The sequence below is a fragment of the Amblyomma americanum genome, chromosome 5 (genome assembly GCF_052857255.1).
Source record: "Amblyomma americanum isolate KBUSLIRL-KWMA chromosome 5, ASM5285725v1, whole genome shotgun sequence".
Classification (NCBI taxonomy): Eukaryota; Metazoa; Arthropoda; class Arachnida; order Ixodida; family Ixodidae; genus Amblyomma; species Amblyomma americanum.
The window spans coordinates 43,717,388-43,734,711 of record NC_135501.1 but is presented as its reverse complement, the minus strand read 5'-3'; the positions used below and the strand labels follow the sequence as shown (position 1 = coordinate 43,734,711).

The window sequence follows — 17,324 nt, the reverse complement described above, 5'->3', positions numbered from 1 at the left end:
AATATTGTCATGTACGGGTAACGGCAGTGCGGCTGTCAGGAATATAGCGAAAAGGTTTCGAAAAGAAATTTTTATCGGGGCAGACTTGCTTCCACAAAGAACCGGATAGCTGGGCGACGGAGGACGTTTTTGGCGGTGCTCAGTTTGAACCTGAGAATGAACATTCAAAACAAGGCGTGCTGAGTAACCTCAGCAGTCTCGAACAACGTTGCGCGTTCACCCGAGACAAACCTGGCCGCGTCTCAAGTCACAAAGTGAAACAGCCGCGTGCCGGCAACACTTAGCAAGAGGAAATAAACTCCCCAGTGTTTTGCAGCATTTCTCCTCTCTTAATGAAGCATCGACAGTATGTTTTACAACCAAAAGAAATGCGTGAAAACAAACAGTGCGAATGCACAAAAAAAAAGGCTGTTAGTGAGAACGCAAGCACAGAATCTTCTAGGGCCGATAATAAGGTTTCACGCACACAAGTAAGAATTTTAGGCCTGCGTTGCGCCGCATTGATGCTGTTGATCCGCCGGGAGTCGCTTCATAGTGAATATCCAAGTTGACAAATAACCTTGTACCCGCCGCGGTGGCTCAGTGGTTAGCGCGCTCGGCTACTGATCCGGAGTTCCCGGTTTCGAACCCGACAGCGGCGGCTGCGTTTTTATGGAGGCGAAATGCTAAGGCGCCCGTGTGCTGTGCGATGTCAGTGCACGTTAAAGATCCCCAAGTGGTCGAAATTATTCCGGAGCACTCCACTACGGCACCTCTTTCTTCCTTTCTTCTTTCACTCCCGCTTTATCCTTTCACTTACGGCGCGGTTCAGGTGTCTAACGATATATGAGGGAGATACTGCGCCATTTCCTTTCCCCAAAAACCAATTACTATATCAGTGACCTTGCACAGTCCGATGTAGCAATGCAGAAGCTTTTCAGAATGTCTGCGGAGCCGAAGGTTCGGTAACAACCATACACGGTTACACGGGCTCTAATAAGGCTATAGCCGTTAATGGCTCATACACGCGTCCGTTCGTTACATTATAGGTCACGTGATCCTAAGATTTAAGATCACGTGGCATCACAAGGTCACGTGACATCACGGCGCAGCGCGTCGTGACGTCACCCGATCTTGTGATGTCACATGATCTCTCTGCCACGCCCGCGCCAGCTGCACTTCTCTGTCGTGAAATGAATTCAAGCGCGGTAAATTCAGATGAGTGCAATGCTTCGCAAACGGTTTTCGCCTTTCCGCAGTTAAGAGATATTCTAAGTGCCTCCAACGAATTTTTCCGCGCGCCGTCTGCGTAGGCTGTATCGTGGGGCGTCGGTGCGCTGTTGGTCTTCAATGCCCTGGGAGGCCAGACGTCGCGTTTCTTCCGCGAGCTGTAAGTAGCCGGCACACTTCAAACACCACGTCACACTCTATTCTTCAGCCGCGAACGCCATTGTTGTCTACGTAGACGTTGGATGCATTGTTGTCTACGTAGACGCAAGCATCCAAGCCTGCGAAACAACAACGGCAATCTGCTGCCCGTGCAGAACTGCCCTGAATCAAGCCTCTGGGTTTCAGCTTACAGAACCCCCTTCGTCCTTTCGTGCTGAGCTCGTTGAAGTTCAAGAAGCACTGTGCTCCGTGGCTGCCACAACTATGCTCCCCAAGGCCCGCGTTGTCATCCGCACTGACGCCCTTCAAGTAATTCGGTTTCTACGATCTGTTAGCCGCCGTCCAACGATATGTCAGGACATCCACCGGCTCGCGGCACGCATCCCGCAGCCAGTACGTATTGAGTGGGTCCCACGGGATCTGCTGACCTCTCAAAGCCAGGCAGATTTAGCGACCCGCCTCGCAAATCCAGACTCATCATTGCCTCGGCTCCTTCGTTTGGACAACTTTACCCTCCTTTGATCAAGAAAGGAACTCCTCCGGCGCCGCACACGTGCTCTCATCCCTCCGTTTGCGGTAACCCTCCCCCGCGTTCTTATCCGTGCAGAGGAGGTTGCGCTTAGGAGGATCCGGATCGGGGTTGCCCTGATGCCTGGCGTCATTCGGAAGTGGCCTCAGTACTGAGATTTCTTTCCTCGGCCTGGGTGTTCTATATGTAAACGCGAGGGCATTCAAGCCGACATTCATCACCTACTGTGGGACTGCCCAGCTCCCAAGCCTACAAGGATCCGGCACATGAAGGTAGCGGGTCTTTTTGCAAGCAACCCTGTTTTATATATTACCTGGACGCAGGGACCATACCATCGCTCTCTACTGCACTTCATCAAATCAGCTGTCCTTTTTTTAAATAATTTTATCATTACTACATCTTTTATCACACCTTCGCCCATCACTGATGTACTAAGGCAATAAATGCCGCTAAAAAAAAGTAGCCGGCGACATCGAGGTGATCTTCTTGAACGTTGAGGAACATGGCGTGGAGCGAGGTCATGGTCTTCCTGCCATAGGCGAGCCTAAGAGGTGTCATCTGGATGCTCTCTGGAACAGCGATGTTGTAGGCGAAGATGACGTCAGGACGACGTCGCAAGTCTTCCGTGCAGCGCCGACATATGGGGCAACTATGGCTGATATGGACTTGCTCAAGCGCTTTGCTACATCGTTGGTCAGCGAATGATACGAAATCCTCCTCAGAAAGCCAGACGCTTAGGCTTGTTGATTCATTACAAGGGCAAAAAAGTAGCGGAAAAAGACAAGGTCTCAGAAAGACAGACACACGCAGCGCTATCGCAAAAACGACGATGACTCAGAAATACTGACACACACAGCGCTTGTGTCATATATTGTTGTATATCAAGAGTGATACTTCAAGAGTGACTCCAGACGATTCAGTTTGATATCAGGTTTATGAGCTGCTTAACTCAAAATTCTCGTCGCCTTTTATTAAAATATAGTCCGTGGCTCAAATTTTGACCAAATGTGCCATTAAAGCCCCTTAATCTCCTTAGATCCTTCGCATATGTCACTCATTAAGCGGTATATGCGTCCTGGGAAAGTACAAGCGTTGCCGGTATGCTGTTACTTTCGCAACTTTGAAATTTTAATACCGTAGCGAGCACCGACTATTAACGGCGACTTCAGAATTTAATGAGATGATTAATGTTTTCCGATTTCTTTATTTTTATTAAAACATCTTCAAAGGAAAGCCACAGAATTACTCCCTAAAGCTACCCAAAATTTGTTCTAACACGACCGATGCATAAAGGAAGGCGGAGCTACGAGTAAATAGCAGTTCTTTTTTTTTCTTTTTTTCTGTGCAGTTTTCAAACTATGGTTTTACAAATACTATAGCAGCATACTATTTGCAAAAAAAGTTATCATTGTCCACGTCAGCTCATTCGTCAAAAACATTGACGCGGAGACTCGCCGTTATTTTTGGCAACCTTCACGAGTTAGCGCTTGCATGCCTGGTTTCGTTGAAATCAAGGCAAACCACCGCACAACATGTCCATGCACGAGCGAAGGCAATTTTCGCCAATAACAGACTACCATTCGCTGTAAGATCAAATATAAGTTTCTACAGCTTCAATAAAATGGTTACAGAGTTAAGAATCCTATGTTTTCGGCAACTGGGCACTACAAAAGTGCGTCCAACGATGACGACGGCCTCAATAACAAACACGGAGGAACTTCCTCTCGACTGAAAATGAAGGAAAACGAACAGCGAGTGCCCTCCATAGGCGTAGCGAAAGGAAAGCTCAAAGACAGCAGTATTCAGGACGAGATGCACAGTGCGGCTACTATGTTTCAGGACAGGATAGAAGAATGAAAAAGGAATAAAAGTACGCGAAAACCAGCTACCCGGAGTGTAAAGATCTGAATCCAGCGTAGGCAATGCTTCTACTGCTTACGTAACCGTTTAAAGTGGAATCACTATTGGGCTCGTTTATGTTCTGGTGCGGTACCAGCGCCTACTGGTACAGCAACATGAAAAGTTTCCTTTTATTTCGGCATTTGGTTTGCTGAAACAGGGTTATGTGCAATAAAAACCTTCCTGTTCGCAAAATTTGCTTTTTCCTGAGCACATCGAAACTGCAATGCATACCAATGTGTAGAATAAATGTTGCCGACAAACTTCGCTTCCTTGGATTGCCATAGCTTTAAAACACTACATGCGGAAAAGACGACAGTGCTACTGGGCTAATGTGTGCTGTCAATGTACTGTTAAAAAAAAAACTCCGTTAAGCAGGCGTCTTAAAACGCATAGTAATTATTTTGATGGTTAATGAGCAGTAATAGAGAGCTCGATTAAAAAAGGGAGAACTTTTTTCTAAATATACAAGAGTAACAATAAATACAAATTCAAATACAGTCGGAATAATCATTTTGAAAAGTCTAGAATACTCGTATCTGTTGTCATTAGCGAGGCCTGAAAAGAGTAAGTGCAATAGACTACTTTTCATCGCTGAACGCTTTAAAGCCAGGCTACAAGTAAAAATATGCTTGCAAAATACTTTCTGAGATTTTGCCATTCTACGAACAAAAATGCAACCACCTGCACTCAATTAGAAATCTAATTCGTGCCGTTATTCTCCCCAATGAATAATATCTATAATGTTAATTGAATGAATTAAGGTCTGCATTACGCTTTTTTCACGTTAAAACAACTATTGCAGTATAACAACATGAAAGCCAAAAATGTTTTGCACTGCTTCCAAACAAAAACACTGTACATGTGTGCTGTGCGATGTCAGTGCACGTTAAAGATCCCCAGGTGGTCGAAATTATTCCGGAGCCCTCCATTGCGGCACCTCTTTCTTCCTTTCTTCTTTCACTCCCTCCTTTATCCCTTTTCTTATGGTGCCGATCAGGTGTACGATATATGAGACAGATACTGCGCCATTTCCTTTCCCGAAAAACCAATTATTAATTATTATTAAAATTCGAAAGCGACGTTTAGCACATTTTGTGAAATGCTCATTGAGAAAGCACAATTAACCTCCCGTCCCACAAAACCTAAAGGTCGGCGTGAAGCCTGTGAGGGAGTAGGAATGTAAAGGAAAGGCGTATAACTGGCTCCCTGGGTCAGTGGACAGCGCAATCTCGCGCTCAGGAACGTAGCGGAGAGTGCACCCGCAAAAATCGTACTTTCATAAAATATTTTTTGCTTAGCAATGCTAAACAGCCAGGAGATTTTTTTCTTCAAAGAAAACTACAGCGTGTCTTGCAAAAATAACATTCATTCCTCGGTGTCGACAGGTTTTCACAACGCAAAATACAAATTTGTTGACAAAAAAAGGTCGAGGAACGTCGATTACCGTCCTTATCAGTACACAGCCATACGACAGGTGTTCCAGGAAGCCCTCCAATAATTAAAAAAAAATGGTTTGTAAGGCAAAGAGGCGGTTTTCAGCGTAGCGATACCAGTGTTGGCCGACGTGAGAAAGCAAGCGAATCATAATTACTAACTGGTACATTATAAAAGTAAAATTAACAGCGTTACCGATCGGCGCCTGGTTGCACATAGACATATGAATCCAGCCATTGGTAACAGTTATATCAATCTTTAAAATTTAGAAAACGCTGCTACCCTCACCGCTGTAGGTCGAGAAATTTTGCATTTTCTCGCGATATTCGAAGACCGTTTGTCTGCGGAAGGCACAACCAGACGTCTATCATATGCGGTCACTGCGCGGCGCACGTGACTGACAGTAGCGCGCTAAATTTTATGGCCGAAATTATAAAAACTCACATAACCATATCTAACGGCCGGCTAGAAATCGTTTACCGCAACCGTGCCTCATACTAGAACATCAAAAGTCACCTATTGCAATGTAGTTAATATTTTACTAGTCAATATGCATTCCCTGTTTTCTCACGTCCCCTAACACTGGTTTTACTTTGCTGCAGAAGGTTTCTCTTTGATTCAAAAACCCTATTTTTAGAAATAGCTGCCGGCTTCTTTCTACACCCGCTGTAAATACTTTTTTTAATTAAACAGTTTTCGCTGTCATTGTTTTGGGGTCTAGTTTTCCTCTTTTCCTTCGCTCAGTAAGCAATTCTCAATTTTGGGCTGTACATTTCGCGTTCTTTCAATCCTCTGTCAGCGGTCACTATTGGTTGTCACTGGCAGCCTGCTGTCCACAGAGCGCTGCAAGGCACCTCACCACTGGCTGCATATTGCATCCAGTTTCAGCCAATGGTTAAGTCCGGTCGCCAGGTGCCCAATGGCCGGGTCGCTTGCCACAAACGTTTGAAAGCCGCGGCTATAGCTCAATCACCACTGACAGAGGACCGAATGTACGCGAAATAGACAACGGAAATTAGACAGCTTACAGAACACGGCCCCAGATGTAGCTTAAAGGACGGAAGGCTGCGGTGAGCTCGCTACTGCCTTGTGACATAGTAATGATGCACTTAACTGCGTACGGTTTGGTCTAGATATTACCGCCAGGAAGCAAAGACTAGACCGATTGGAGACTATTAACAAAATGATGTTACAGTACTAATAAGCGCTCAATGGGAAACCGTCTAGAAACAAGAAGGGATTCAAAGCCTTCACAGTATATTTGCGGAGCACGTTGCTCGATCATTGGATTGGTTGATTGTTTATGGAGGTTTCACATCCCAAAAAACAACTCAGGCTTCTTAGTAAAGGTCTCCGGAAAGTTTGACCACATGAAGTTAATTAATGTGCAGCAACATTACAGAGTACAGTGGCCTAGAGCATCTCTTTGAAACCAAACTTGCTGCTCTCCTAGCTCTTCCTAAAAATGTTCATGCACTTGACTCTAGTGCGAAATTCCTATCAGATAAGTTTGATTTATTTCAACATCGTCTACTCACTCAAGAGCAAGCGAAAAAAAAGCGGACCGAACGCGTGGATCAGATAGAAAAAGCTGACGCCTTCCGCGAACTGCAATAGATGAAGCGAAACTTAGATAACATGGGGTGGCGTAGCCATCGAAACAACATTGGATTTCATGTCGTTGCTGAAGTCCCAAATGAGAACTTGCTAGAGAAAATAAACGAACTGGCCCCGACACTGGATATTCAGCCACTATATCTCAGGCTCACCGCCATTCATCCCGGACCAGTCATTCCAAGTCCGTATACCCGCCGCACGCGCGCACATCATCGCACCTTCACTCGTTTTTTCCACAAACAGCGAGAGACTGGAATGATCTGCCTGAAGAAGCGGTTCACTACTCCAGTGCGACAAATTTCAGGACAGCCATTGCAAATTTTCTTTTGTAAATCCACCCACCCTTGAAATTGTCTGTGAAGCCGCCCACCCATCATGTAAAACCCCTGTTCAAGGGCCATTTGAGGACTAAATAAATAATTAAATTAACTCAGAATGATATCACAACACTGCATCGGCTCCCAGCGAAACCAGCCAAAACACGGGGAATCATTGTTCGTTCCGTGAGTCACGAACTTCATGACGCCTGGATGGCAAAGCGACCGGCACTCCAGAACGAACCTGGTGAGATGTTCATGTGCGAAAAAATGTCACGACAATCCCGCAATATGCTATCAATTGCAAACGAATGGGCGAAGAGTGCAGCATACGCCTTTGCATGGCACACGAACGGAAAAGTGCTAGTTCAAAAGAAAAGTGGCGATAATGATGATGTCATTCACACGATACAGGATCTTGATGGCCTGCACTGACTCATCTGGCTATTGTTCGTTTGTTTTCTTTGAACACTTTCTTTCACAATGAAAAACCAGTCCACACTTTCATTGTTTCCTCTTAATGTCAGAAGTTTGCGTAACAAATCTGATGAAGTAATTTCCTTTTTATCCGAACCTGAACATTCTTTTGACATCAGTTGTTTCATAGAGAATAGGTTTTCATGTGAGGATGAGTGGTTTTCACTTTCAGGATACGACGTTGTATCTGTATGTCGTTCAAAGAATCGTGGTGGTGGCATTGCTATATAAACTGACTCAAGCTCAGCTACAAGATACTCCCATAGTTCAAGCTAATTAATGATAACAATGAGTGCTTAGTTATACAGTGCCGTGATATTATTTTCTCTGTTATATACTGTCCTTCATCAGGCACTCAGTGAATGTATACTGTTTTCCGAAAAGCTACTTGACTGGAGCGTTCCGCTGAAGCTCGAAAGTGTCCTCGCGGGGGATTTCAACCTAAATGCTTCCCCTGATAATCAAGCTTTTTTACAATTCCAAGAGTAATATGAGTCTCTTGGTTGCCCAAGTGTGATAACCGTGCCAACTAGAATTACATCAACCTCTCGAAGCATTCTTGACCTATGTATTACAATTCTTCCTCGTGAGAATATAAAATCGGGCACTTTGGTGAACTGTTTAAGTTACCATTTTTCAATATATTTTGTGTTATCCTACGGACAACCAGTCGCCCCCGAATATGAAGCACAAATTAGAGACTTTTCCGAGACAATATTAACAAGCTCAAGGAGATGCTCAGGAAGGTTAACTGGAACAGCTTGTTAGAGTTATCGGACCCCGATGCCGCTTAGGATGCTTTCTTTTCATGTTTTATATCTGCTTATGCCTCATGTTTTCGTCTTAGGCCTCGCAAAAGGCACAAAAAAGTACACAAGCCCTAGATATCTCGTGAACTATTTAAATGAACCAAACAAACAGACATTCCTCCTAAGCAAAGATGAAAGTGACATTCGCGCATTTAAGAAGGCACGAAGCCTGCTAAATTCTGTCTTATAGAAAGCAAAGTTTGAATACTATTCGCATTTATTTTTGCAGGCGAACGGTAATACTCGGTTGGTATGGCAAACCGTGAAAAAAAAAATAATCTATCAAAATGCAGAGACTAACAAAGTGAAATGTCTGAATGCCGTTCTATCTGAAGTAGAGTTAGCAAACATGTTTAACGTACATTTTCTTGCTGCTGGTGCTCCGTCCAGCGATGGGACCGATGTATTTTCTGGCATGTCGTGTGACCGTTACATCACTTCAAACAACCCGAATACAATATTCTTATCCCCCACTGACTCCAGCGAGGTGCACGCTGTAATCATGTCTCTAAAAGATGGATGCGCATCTGGAAGTGATGACATCAAACCGAAACCGCTGAAGGCAGTGAGTCGAACAGTGAGCACCCCTATTGCACACATTTGTAATCTAATAATCTCAACGAAAGCTTTCCCATCCAAAATGAAACTTGCTCGTTTGACAGCTATACATAAGTGAGGCCCATTTGATAACCTGAACAATTACAGGCCAATCTCCGTGCGCTCTGTGTTCGCCAAAATAGCCGAACACATTATAAACAAAAGGCTCGTCGGATTTCTCAACTCGAAAAATATTATAGTAAGGCAGCAACTTGCCTTTCAGAAAAATAAGTCACCTAAAGCAGCACTGCTTGGAATAAAAGAAGAAATTCTGCACAATATCGAAAGCAAAGTTTTAACTCTCGGTATATTCCTCGACTTTAAGATAGCGTTCGATAGCTTCCAGCATGATGTACTCCTAAAAAAACTTCCGCATTATGGTATTAGGGGTATAGCTTTGACATTTTTTACGGGTTATTTAACATCACGCGAGCAGTATACTGTGATCAATGGTGCACGCTCCCAGAGAAACAGTGTGTCATACGAAGTACCAGAAGGGTTAATCCAAGGGCCAGTGCTCTTTCTTCTGTATATCAATGATATTGTTAATATACCGGGCGCTTCAAATATAGCCCTATATGCTGAAGACACGAATGTGTTCTCTGGAATTGATTTAGAGGCATTATTTATGGAGGCGAACAATTGGATGTTGAGCTTAACCTCATGGCTGGGATACAGCAGCCACGGTGGCTAAGTGATTATGGCCCTCGGCTGCTGACCCGAAAGACGCGGGTTCGATCCCGGCCGCGGTGGTCGAATTTCTATGGAGGCGAAATTCTAGAGGCACGTGTACTGTGCGATTTCAGTGCACGTTAAAGAACCCCAGGTGGTCGAAATTTCCGGAGCCCTTCACAACGGCGTCCCTAATAGCCTGAGTCGCTTTGTGACGATAAACACCCATAAATAAAATCAAATCATGGCTGGGATGTAACCGCCTCGCACAGAACATAAACAAGACTAAATATATATTATTCCACTCTAAAGGCACTACAATTCGTACATTTGCATCTTTGAAGTTTAAAGGTAAATCACATAAATCACTCTTCGACTACCAGTTTTCTAGGTATTGCTTTCCAGGAAAATCTCTTGTGGAATGCGCATATTGGTGCGCTTAAAATTTATCTCTCTCGCGCTCTAAGAATATTAAATAGAGTAAGGTGTTAACTTCCAGTTAGTATCAAACGACAGATCTACTATTCACTTATCCACTCACGGCTTTCCTATTGTTAACTCGTGTGCAAACGACAATTAAAACAAATTTAGATTCTTTAGATTCCCTACTATCAATTCAACAAAGAGCAATACAAGCTCTCGGTAACTTAGAGCGGAGGGACAGTTCCGCGCCTTATTTCAAATCGTACGGAAATCTCGAAATAAGTAGGCTCTACAAATACAAATTAACGCTTGAAGTTAACCATCAATACCGGTTCGATGAATACTTTTGAATTGAAACAAAACGAAAAAATGAGTTCATACAACTTAAGGAAGAATATTATAATCAAGCCCCGAACGCGAACAAACTACGGGTACCAAAGATTAAGCTATCAGATACCGGATCTGGTAAACCACTATCCAATGGTTAAAGATGTATGAACAAATGCTCGTTCTCAAAACCAAGTTAAGGAAATACTGAAGAATATGTTCTTGAAGGAAGAGTAGCGCTCTAAATCCTTTTTAACAATTTTTTTAAAGTCGATAGTTTCAGTCATGTCTAGGTATTTTGGGTGCTTTATGTGTTGTGTATATTGAACTTTTTTTTTAGCCATGCATTGCTGGTAGAATTGTATAATTAATCTTGTTCGTTTTTTAAGCCTGTAGAAACTGTTGATGTGTGAAAAAAAACGGGTTTATGTTTTCTTCTCCTTCGGGACTGCTCTTTGAAACATGTTTATTTTTTCCTTTTTTTTTCTTCTTTATCCGTACATGAGTGTCAAACGCTTCTTGTCACAGGATGGCGTGACCGCGTCAGGCAGTTTCCGTCCTTTAGTCACGTCCCCAAAGACAATTAAGTATTTTTGTCTTCAATAAAATTAAAAAAAAATATCCTCTCTATCGGAACGCGACCGCCGCGGCCGGATTTGAACCCGCGTTTTTCGGATCACAATTGGCAGCGACAGCCTAGAAATTGTGCCGGAATACGTCTACTTAGGGCAGGTAGTGACAGCTGATCCGGATCATGAGAGGGAGATAACTAGAAGGATAAGAATGGGGTGGAGCGCATATGGCAAATTCTCGCAGATCATGAGTGGCAGTTTACCAATTTTACTCAAGAGGAAAGTGTACAACAGCATAATCTTACCGGTACTCACCTACGGGGCAGAAACGTGGAGGCTAACGAAAAGAGTTCAGCTTAAGTTAAGGACAACGCAGCGAGCCATAGAAAGAAAAATGATAGGTGTAACGTTAAGAGATCGGAAGCGGGCAGAGTGGGTGAGGCAACAAACACGGGTTAATGACATCCTAGTCGAAATCAAGAGAAAGAAATGGGCTTGGGCAGGGCATGTAATGCGAAGGCAAGATAACCGCTGGTCTTTAAGGGTAACGGAGTGGGTTCCAAGAGAAAGTAAGCGTAGCAGGGGGCGGCAGAAGGTTAGGTGGGCGGATGAGATTAAGAAGTTTGCAGGCAAAGGGTGGATGCAGCTGGCAAAGGATAGGGTTAATTGGAGAGACATGGGAGAGGCCTTTGCCCTGCAGTGGGTGTAGTAAGGCTGATGATGATGATGATTTTCGGATCAGCAGCCCAAACCAGTTTGTACCAGGGTGCTTTGTCTTAAAAATTGTACAAACTCTCCTGAGCACTTGTGTGTACACAAAGTGAGCAGATGAGTGGAATAAAAATTTTACGACATAAGCCTATTAACTGACAGAGAATCTGGATTCCATTGTCGGTATAATATGTCCAATTGTAAAGAATTTTTTTAATTAGAAGTTTCCTTTAGAACTGAGACTGAAATGCACGGTTGCTCTAGTCATGGTGTGACGAAAATGTTGTGATACGCCGCAGCTTGTTTCCACCGCAGCGCCTCACCGAGACACTGTAGCCGAAGTGGCGCTCCCATTCTTGGGTGAACTCTGCGCGCACGGCCCTCATAACCCTGGCTGCGTCGACGCCGCGGCCCCAGCAGCCGACGACGGCTGGCCGGGGTCTGAGCCGGTGTGTGGCCACCACCACGAGATTCAAGTGGGGCAAGAGCTGCTCGAGGCCGTAGTGGCGCAGCCGCCGGAGATTGGGAGGAACCGACAGCAGCAGCAGCACGCCCTTCTTGGCCATGCCGTGCAGAGTCCGCACGAACTTAAGCAGGTTCTCGGTGTCTGTGCGGTCGCCACACAGGCCTTGCGGATGATTCCAGTCCACGTGCAGGCCCTGCACGCGGCGCAATAGCCGTGGATTATGTGCTCACACGGCTTTCAGTGTGTAAACTGCTGTTGCTGCTCTCGAAACTTCTCAGATTTGATTAGCAACATAGATCCCCAGGTGTTCAAAATTTTCTGGAGCCGCCGCTATGGCTCGTTGGTTAAAGCGCTCTTCTACTGAGCCGGAGTACCCGGCTTTTGACCCGACCGCGGCAGCCGTGTTCCGATGGAGGCGACACGCAAAAGGCACTCGTGTGTTGTGCGACGTCAATGCACGTTGAAGATCCCCAGGTGATCGAAATTATTCCAGGGCCCTCCACTGCGGCACTTCTTTCTTCCTTTCTTCTCTCTTTCCTTACACGGCAGTTGCGATGTACACCGAGAAATGTGAGATATGTACCGCGTCATTTCCTTTCCTGAAAACAAAATTTCACTTTCTTCACTCAAGCACAACTACTCTCTCCAGTCACTGCTTTCATTTCTACTTTCCTTCCTCTTCCACACGGCATGGTGGAGGTGCCCACCAATAAGTGAAAGAGTTACTGTTAAGAAAGAGAGTTACCGTCTCATTTCCTCAATACCAATATTTACAACTGGAGGGCAAACGGCGCCCGTGTGCAGTGCGATTCCAGTGCACGTTAAGGTCCCCAAGTGGTCGAAATCATTCCAGAGCCCTACTAAACGGCACCTATTTCTCTTTCTTCTTTCACTCCCACCTTCAACCCTTCAAACATGGTGCGGCTTAGATATCCGCCTCTAGGATAGGTAGTTGCTGCACCATTTTACTTTTCGTAAAAGGACTAAGTCAAGAGAGGAACAACCATGACCTGTCTCAGGTCAGCTGTTTTGAATTCAAGCCAGCACAACGCAACAGAAATTTTTCACGGAAGTGGGAAAGTTGTAGCAGTCACGTTTTCCGCCACCGTTCTCTAGGTAGTACCGCAAACACTGCTAAGAAAGCAGCGGCACACGGTGCGGAGGCAACAACCGGAGGTACCTCTGATTAAAGTCCCGCTAGCAGTTGTGCCTTATGTGCACGAGATGGTCCCATAACCTGAATAGGATGGCGGATAAACAACGAAACCGATTCCTGTATTTTCCTCCTTGCAAACTGTCTAAGTGCGCAAGTGTATGGCGGACGGACAGCGGAGGGTCGTTTGCACGAACAATCAAAAGTACGTGTGCTGCGCCACGAGTGTTTACCAGTGTCTGAAAGACAGGTTGCGAAAGCACTTCCGGTGTTCGAACCAGATAATGGCGCCAATCTTCGTGTACATTGCATTGAATGCGAATATACCTACCCCGAGAATAATAAAGCCACTGTAATTGGCAGGTAAAAGTCCAGACTACCGAGGGAGGTTATGGCAGCGGCATGCATTCGCAGACTTGGGCCAGACACGCATGTGAGCATACTTAGGCTCTTTTAGATAAAGAGAACTGGATTGTGATCAACTAACGATGTGCGTTTTCTAATCGGCTGTTAGTTTTTACAATCATGTCATTTGCCTTCTCTCATGTGCGGAAATCACTAAACTGCTCTGAATTGCCAAGTCATTGGAAACACGCAAAAATCACCCCGATTCCCAAAGACCAACACAAATCAGCACCTTCTTCCTACCGGCCAATTTCTCTTTTGTGCACTTCAGTAAAATTGCTTGAACACATCATCTGTAAACACTTGACTAACTTTCTCGAGGAGAACCACGTCCTTGATAGTCGCCAGCACGGGTTCCGTCGCGGTCTCTCCACAGTAACGCAGCTTATTGCAACAGTCCACGATTTAGCGGCAGCACTAGATAGGCATAATCAAGTTGATATTGTTTTTCTTGATTTCGAGAAAGCATTCGATCGTGTGTCTCATCAAAAATTACTGCAGAAGTTAAAACCTATACTGAAACACGAGTGCCTACTCTCATGGATCGAAGCCTATCTTTCGCATAGACGTCAAAGTGTGGTTGTTGATGGTGTCCTCTCTGATGCTGTCCCAGTAGAATCCGGTATTCCGCAGGGCTCAGTCTTGGGTCCCCTTTTCTTTCTAGTATTTATTAATGACATAGTTCACAACGTACATGTTAAAATACGGCTTTTCGCAGACGATTGCATACTTTATCAAGAAATTTCTAGCCCTGAAGATCAACTCCTTTTAAGCGATTCACTGTCTGCAGTAGAAAAATGGTGCTCCACGTGGCAAATGACTTTGAATTCCAACAAGACAGTAGCGATGACTGTGACACGTAAAAAGAATCCTTTTAGTTTTACATACCGCTTAGCCAATGAGCCCCTCTTAGTTGTCAACGCTTTTAAATACTTAGGAATTCAGATAGCCTCAGACCTTCGATGGAACGAGCACATATCGTATATAGAAAAAAAAGCTCTAAGACAACTGCACTACTTGAGAAGAACGCTGGCACAATCCACACAAGAAATAAAGCTTTTAGCTTACAAACCATTTGTTCGGCCAATGTTGGAATATGCTGCGGCAGTGTGGGATCCCTGGACCGAAAGTAACAAACTTAAAATAGAAAATGTCCAACGCAAAGCTGCTAGATTTATCTTTAATTGTTACAGTTGGAATATTTCCCCAACAGCCCTACTGCAAACCGCAGGACTTGAACACCTGGCCATGCGTCGTCATCGAGAAAAATTAAAGTTATTCTACTTGTATTATCACAATAAACTAACAATAGAGGAAGGAATTTTAGTTGAGCACACATCTCGACACCCTACACGCTCTTACCATACTAAGAAAGTTGCCGCGTTTTCATGCAAAACTAATGTATTTAGGTATTCGTTCTTTCCCCATACTATCATTAAGTGGAATGGTTTACCTGCTGATGTTGTCAATTGCGAATCGGTGGATTTATTTTTACAAGCTCTGAAGGATGTATAGGGCTCTTATGTATCCTTGTTTTGGGCCAAGTCCGATGCCTTCGTTTGCTGCCAGGATCGATGTCATTATATGTTCTATGTCTTTGTAATCGATTTTATGTTGCATGTACTGGTTTTTGCTCTGTTCGCTATCTGCTTCTTTTGCAATGTACTTGTTATTTTTATCAATATGTCTGTACCCCACTCCTGCCTAAGGCCTGTAACACAGGCCGGCAGTATTTGCTAAATAAATAAATAAATATTATTTATTTTCTATAATCAGCGCACTAAGTGCAGGCGCACACTGTAGCGGCACCCTGTTCTTTTCGAATAAGCTTCATGTGCTGCTTACCGCTCATTCTGCCCAATTCTCTGCCCTCAGGCCTGTCCCAAATGGGGGTTTCTCTTCTTCTTCAGCAACAAGAAAAAGTGAATTTGCACCACACAATGGATAACGTAGTCGTCACAACATACGCGGCATGGGCGCTCCCTCGCTGCCCTCACTCGACTCGACATCACCGCTTGGCCGGGTGGGAGCTTGTCAGAGTGAACAGCGCAGTTTGTCTATCCTCTGCTTTCATGCCGCACGTTACAACTCCGGTTTTCTCAGCTCCAACTTTTAATAGGTCGGTAATGCATTGGCCTAAGAAGCGCCACTGTGAAGTAAAGACGGCGTCCGGCAATGTAGCTTGTGTCCACTACCTGCCCCCTGGAACAATCGGCAGATGGAAAAGTCAAGAGAGGGAAATTTTTATCGATCATGTTGGTTGAGGAGGGGAGGAGCCAGCTGACAAAAGGATCACCTTGAAGAAAAAAAAAGACGGATGATTTTCAGTGGTCTGGCAGAATGAGCATTTGGCGTAAGCACTTCCTTTTTCACTTCGGTTTCGGTTCGATGCTTTTGTTCTGAAGGTCAAGCAAGCTTCAGGCAGAGGTCGGTGAGTGCGGGTGTTGGTGGTAGCACACGAAAAGTGGAGGGGTACTTAAGTTCTGCATTAAAGAGATGACGCGATAGTGTTAATGGGTTAATGCCCATATATGCGGAACTTGTCGTTCTCTACGTTCATAGATCGCTAGGAGTCCTCATACTGCTCCTGGCGCTGAGGGGCAGTGGTTAAGTGATTATTCACTTTCCTGCGATGTCAGGTGCTACCACCGGTGGAGCATTTGGTGCCCAGGGTGCTTTTATTTAGCAAAACGCTTCATCAGACAGAGGCGTAACTGGAGACTGGCGTTCATAGTTCTCGCGCACTAAACGGCGTCCTACGTTGAAGTGGTCCGTACACTGCATGCCACGCTTGTAAGGTGGCAAATTGAAAAGGCGGAAATCCTCCTCTTCACCTGTAGGCGAGAGGTTTGAAGGACAGGTCAGGATTAGCAGGTCGCAAAATTTTGAGAAAAATCTCTGCCTCTACTTGTCAGGGAGAAGAGGAAGAAGGCAGATGGCGGCTGCCACAGAAAGAGCTGTGTGGGTAGATACCGTGGACGGGGGAGGTTCGGACGAGAACGGAGAAATCCGCCATTTGAGGGCAGATGCCAAGAGAACAACACGACGAGTGGCCAACATTGAAGGTGGAGGGCCAGAGGCTATCAGCTTTCAGGGATTAACGCTCTATGCCGGCAACCATAGCTGAACAAGTAATTGAAAGAGCGATTTTAAGTCACAATGATCCATAACAGCGCGACAGACGGGACAAAGAAGCGCTGTGTGTTGTGTCTCCTCTTCTTTGTCCCGTCTGTCGCGCTGTTATGGATCATCGTCGGCACAAACTCGCCCAACAACTGGTATTTAAGTCACAGTTCTCGCACAATGAAAATAAAGTGCCCTCGAAAATTTTCACATTTATCACCAATGGAGACCTGAAATTTAGAATGAAAAACGGCGCCGCTGGTGCCACATATTTGAGCGGTGTTTCACAGAATGCGCAATTGCCCTAATTACGAGGAAAATTAACCACAGTTAGGCAGGAATGTTAAGTTTTCTGCAACATAGATAACCTGCCTTTCAACAATGAATGTTAAAAAAGTATTATTAACTTTTACCTCTGCTTT

At 44.8% G+C, this 17,324-nt stretch overlaps 1 protein-coding gene across 1 annotated transcript in view; it reads right to left on the bottom strand.

The window, feature by feature from the left end:
• The window catches only part of LOC144133809 (uncharacterized), a 137,063-nt gene that overhangs the window by 20,292 nt on the left and 99,447 nt on the right, over nucleotides 1–17,324 (bottom strand). Inside the window, exon 6 of the mRNA XM_077666903.1 lies at nucleotides 12,079–12,414. Coding sequence (XP_077523029.1) covers nucleotides 12,079–12,414 — 336 coding nt within the window. The remainder of the gene's footprint in view (nucleotides 1–12,078; nucleotides 12,415–17,324) is intronic.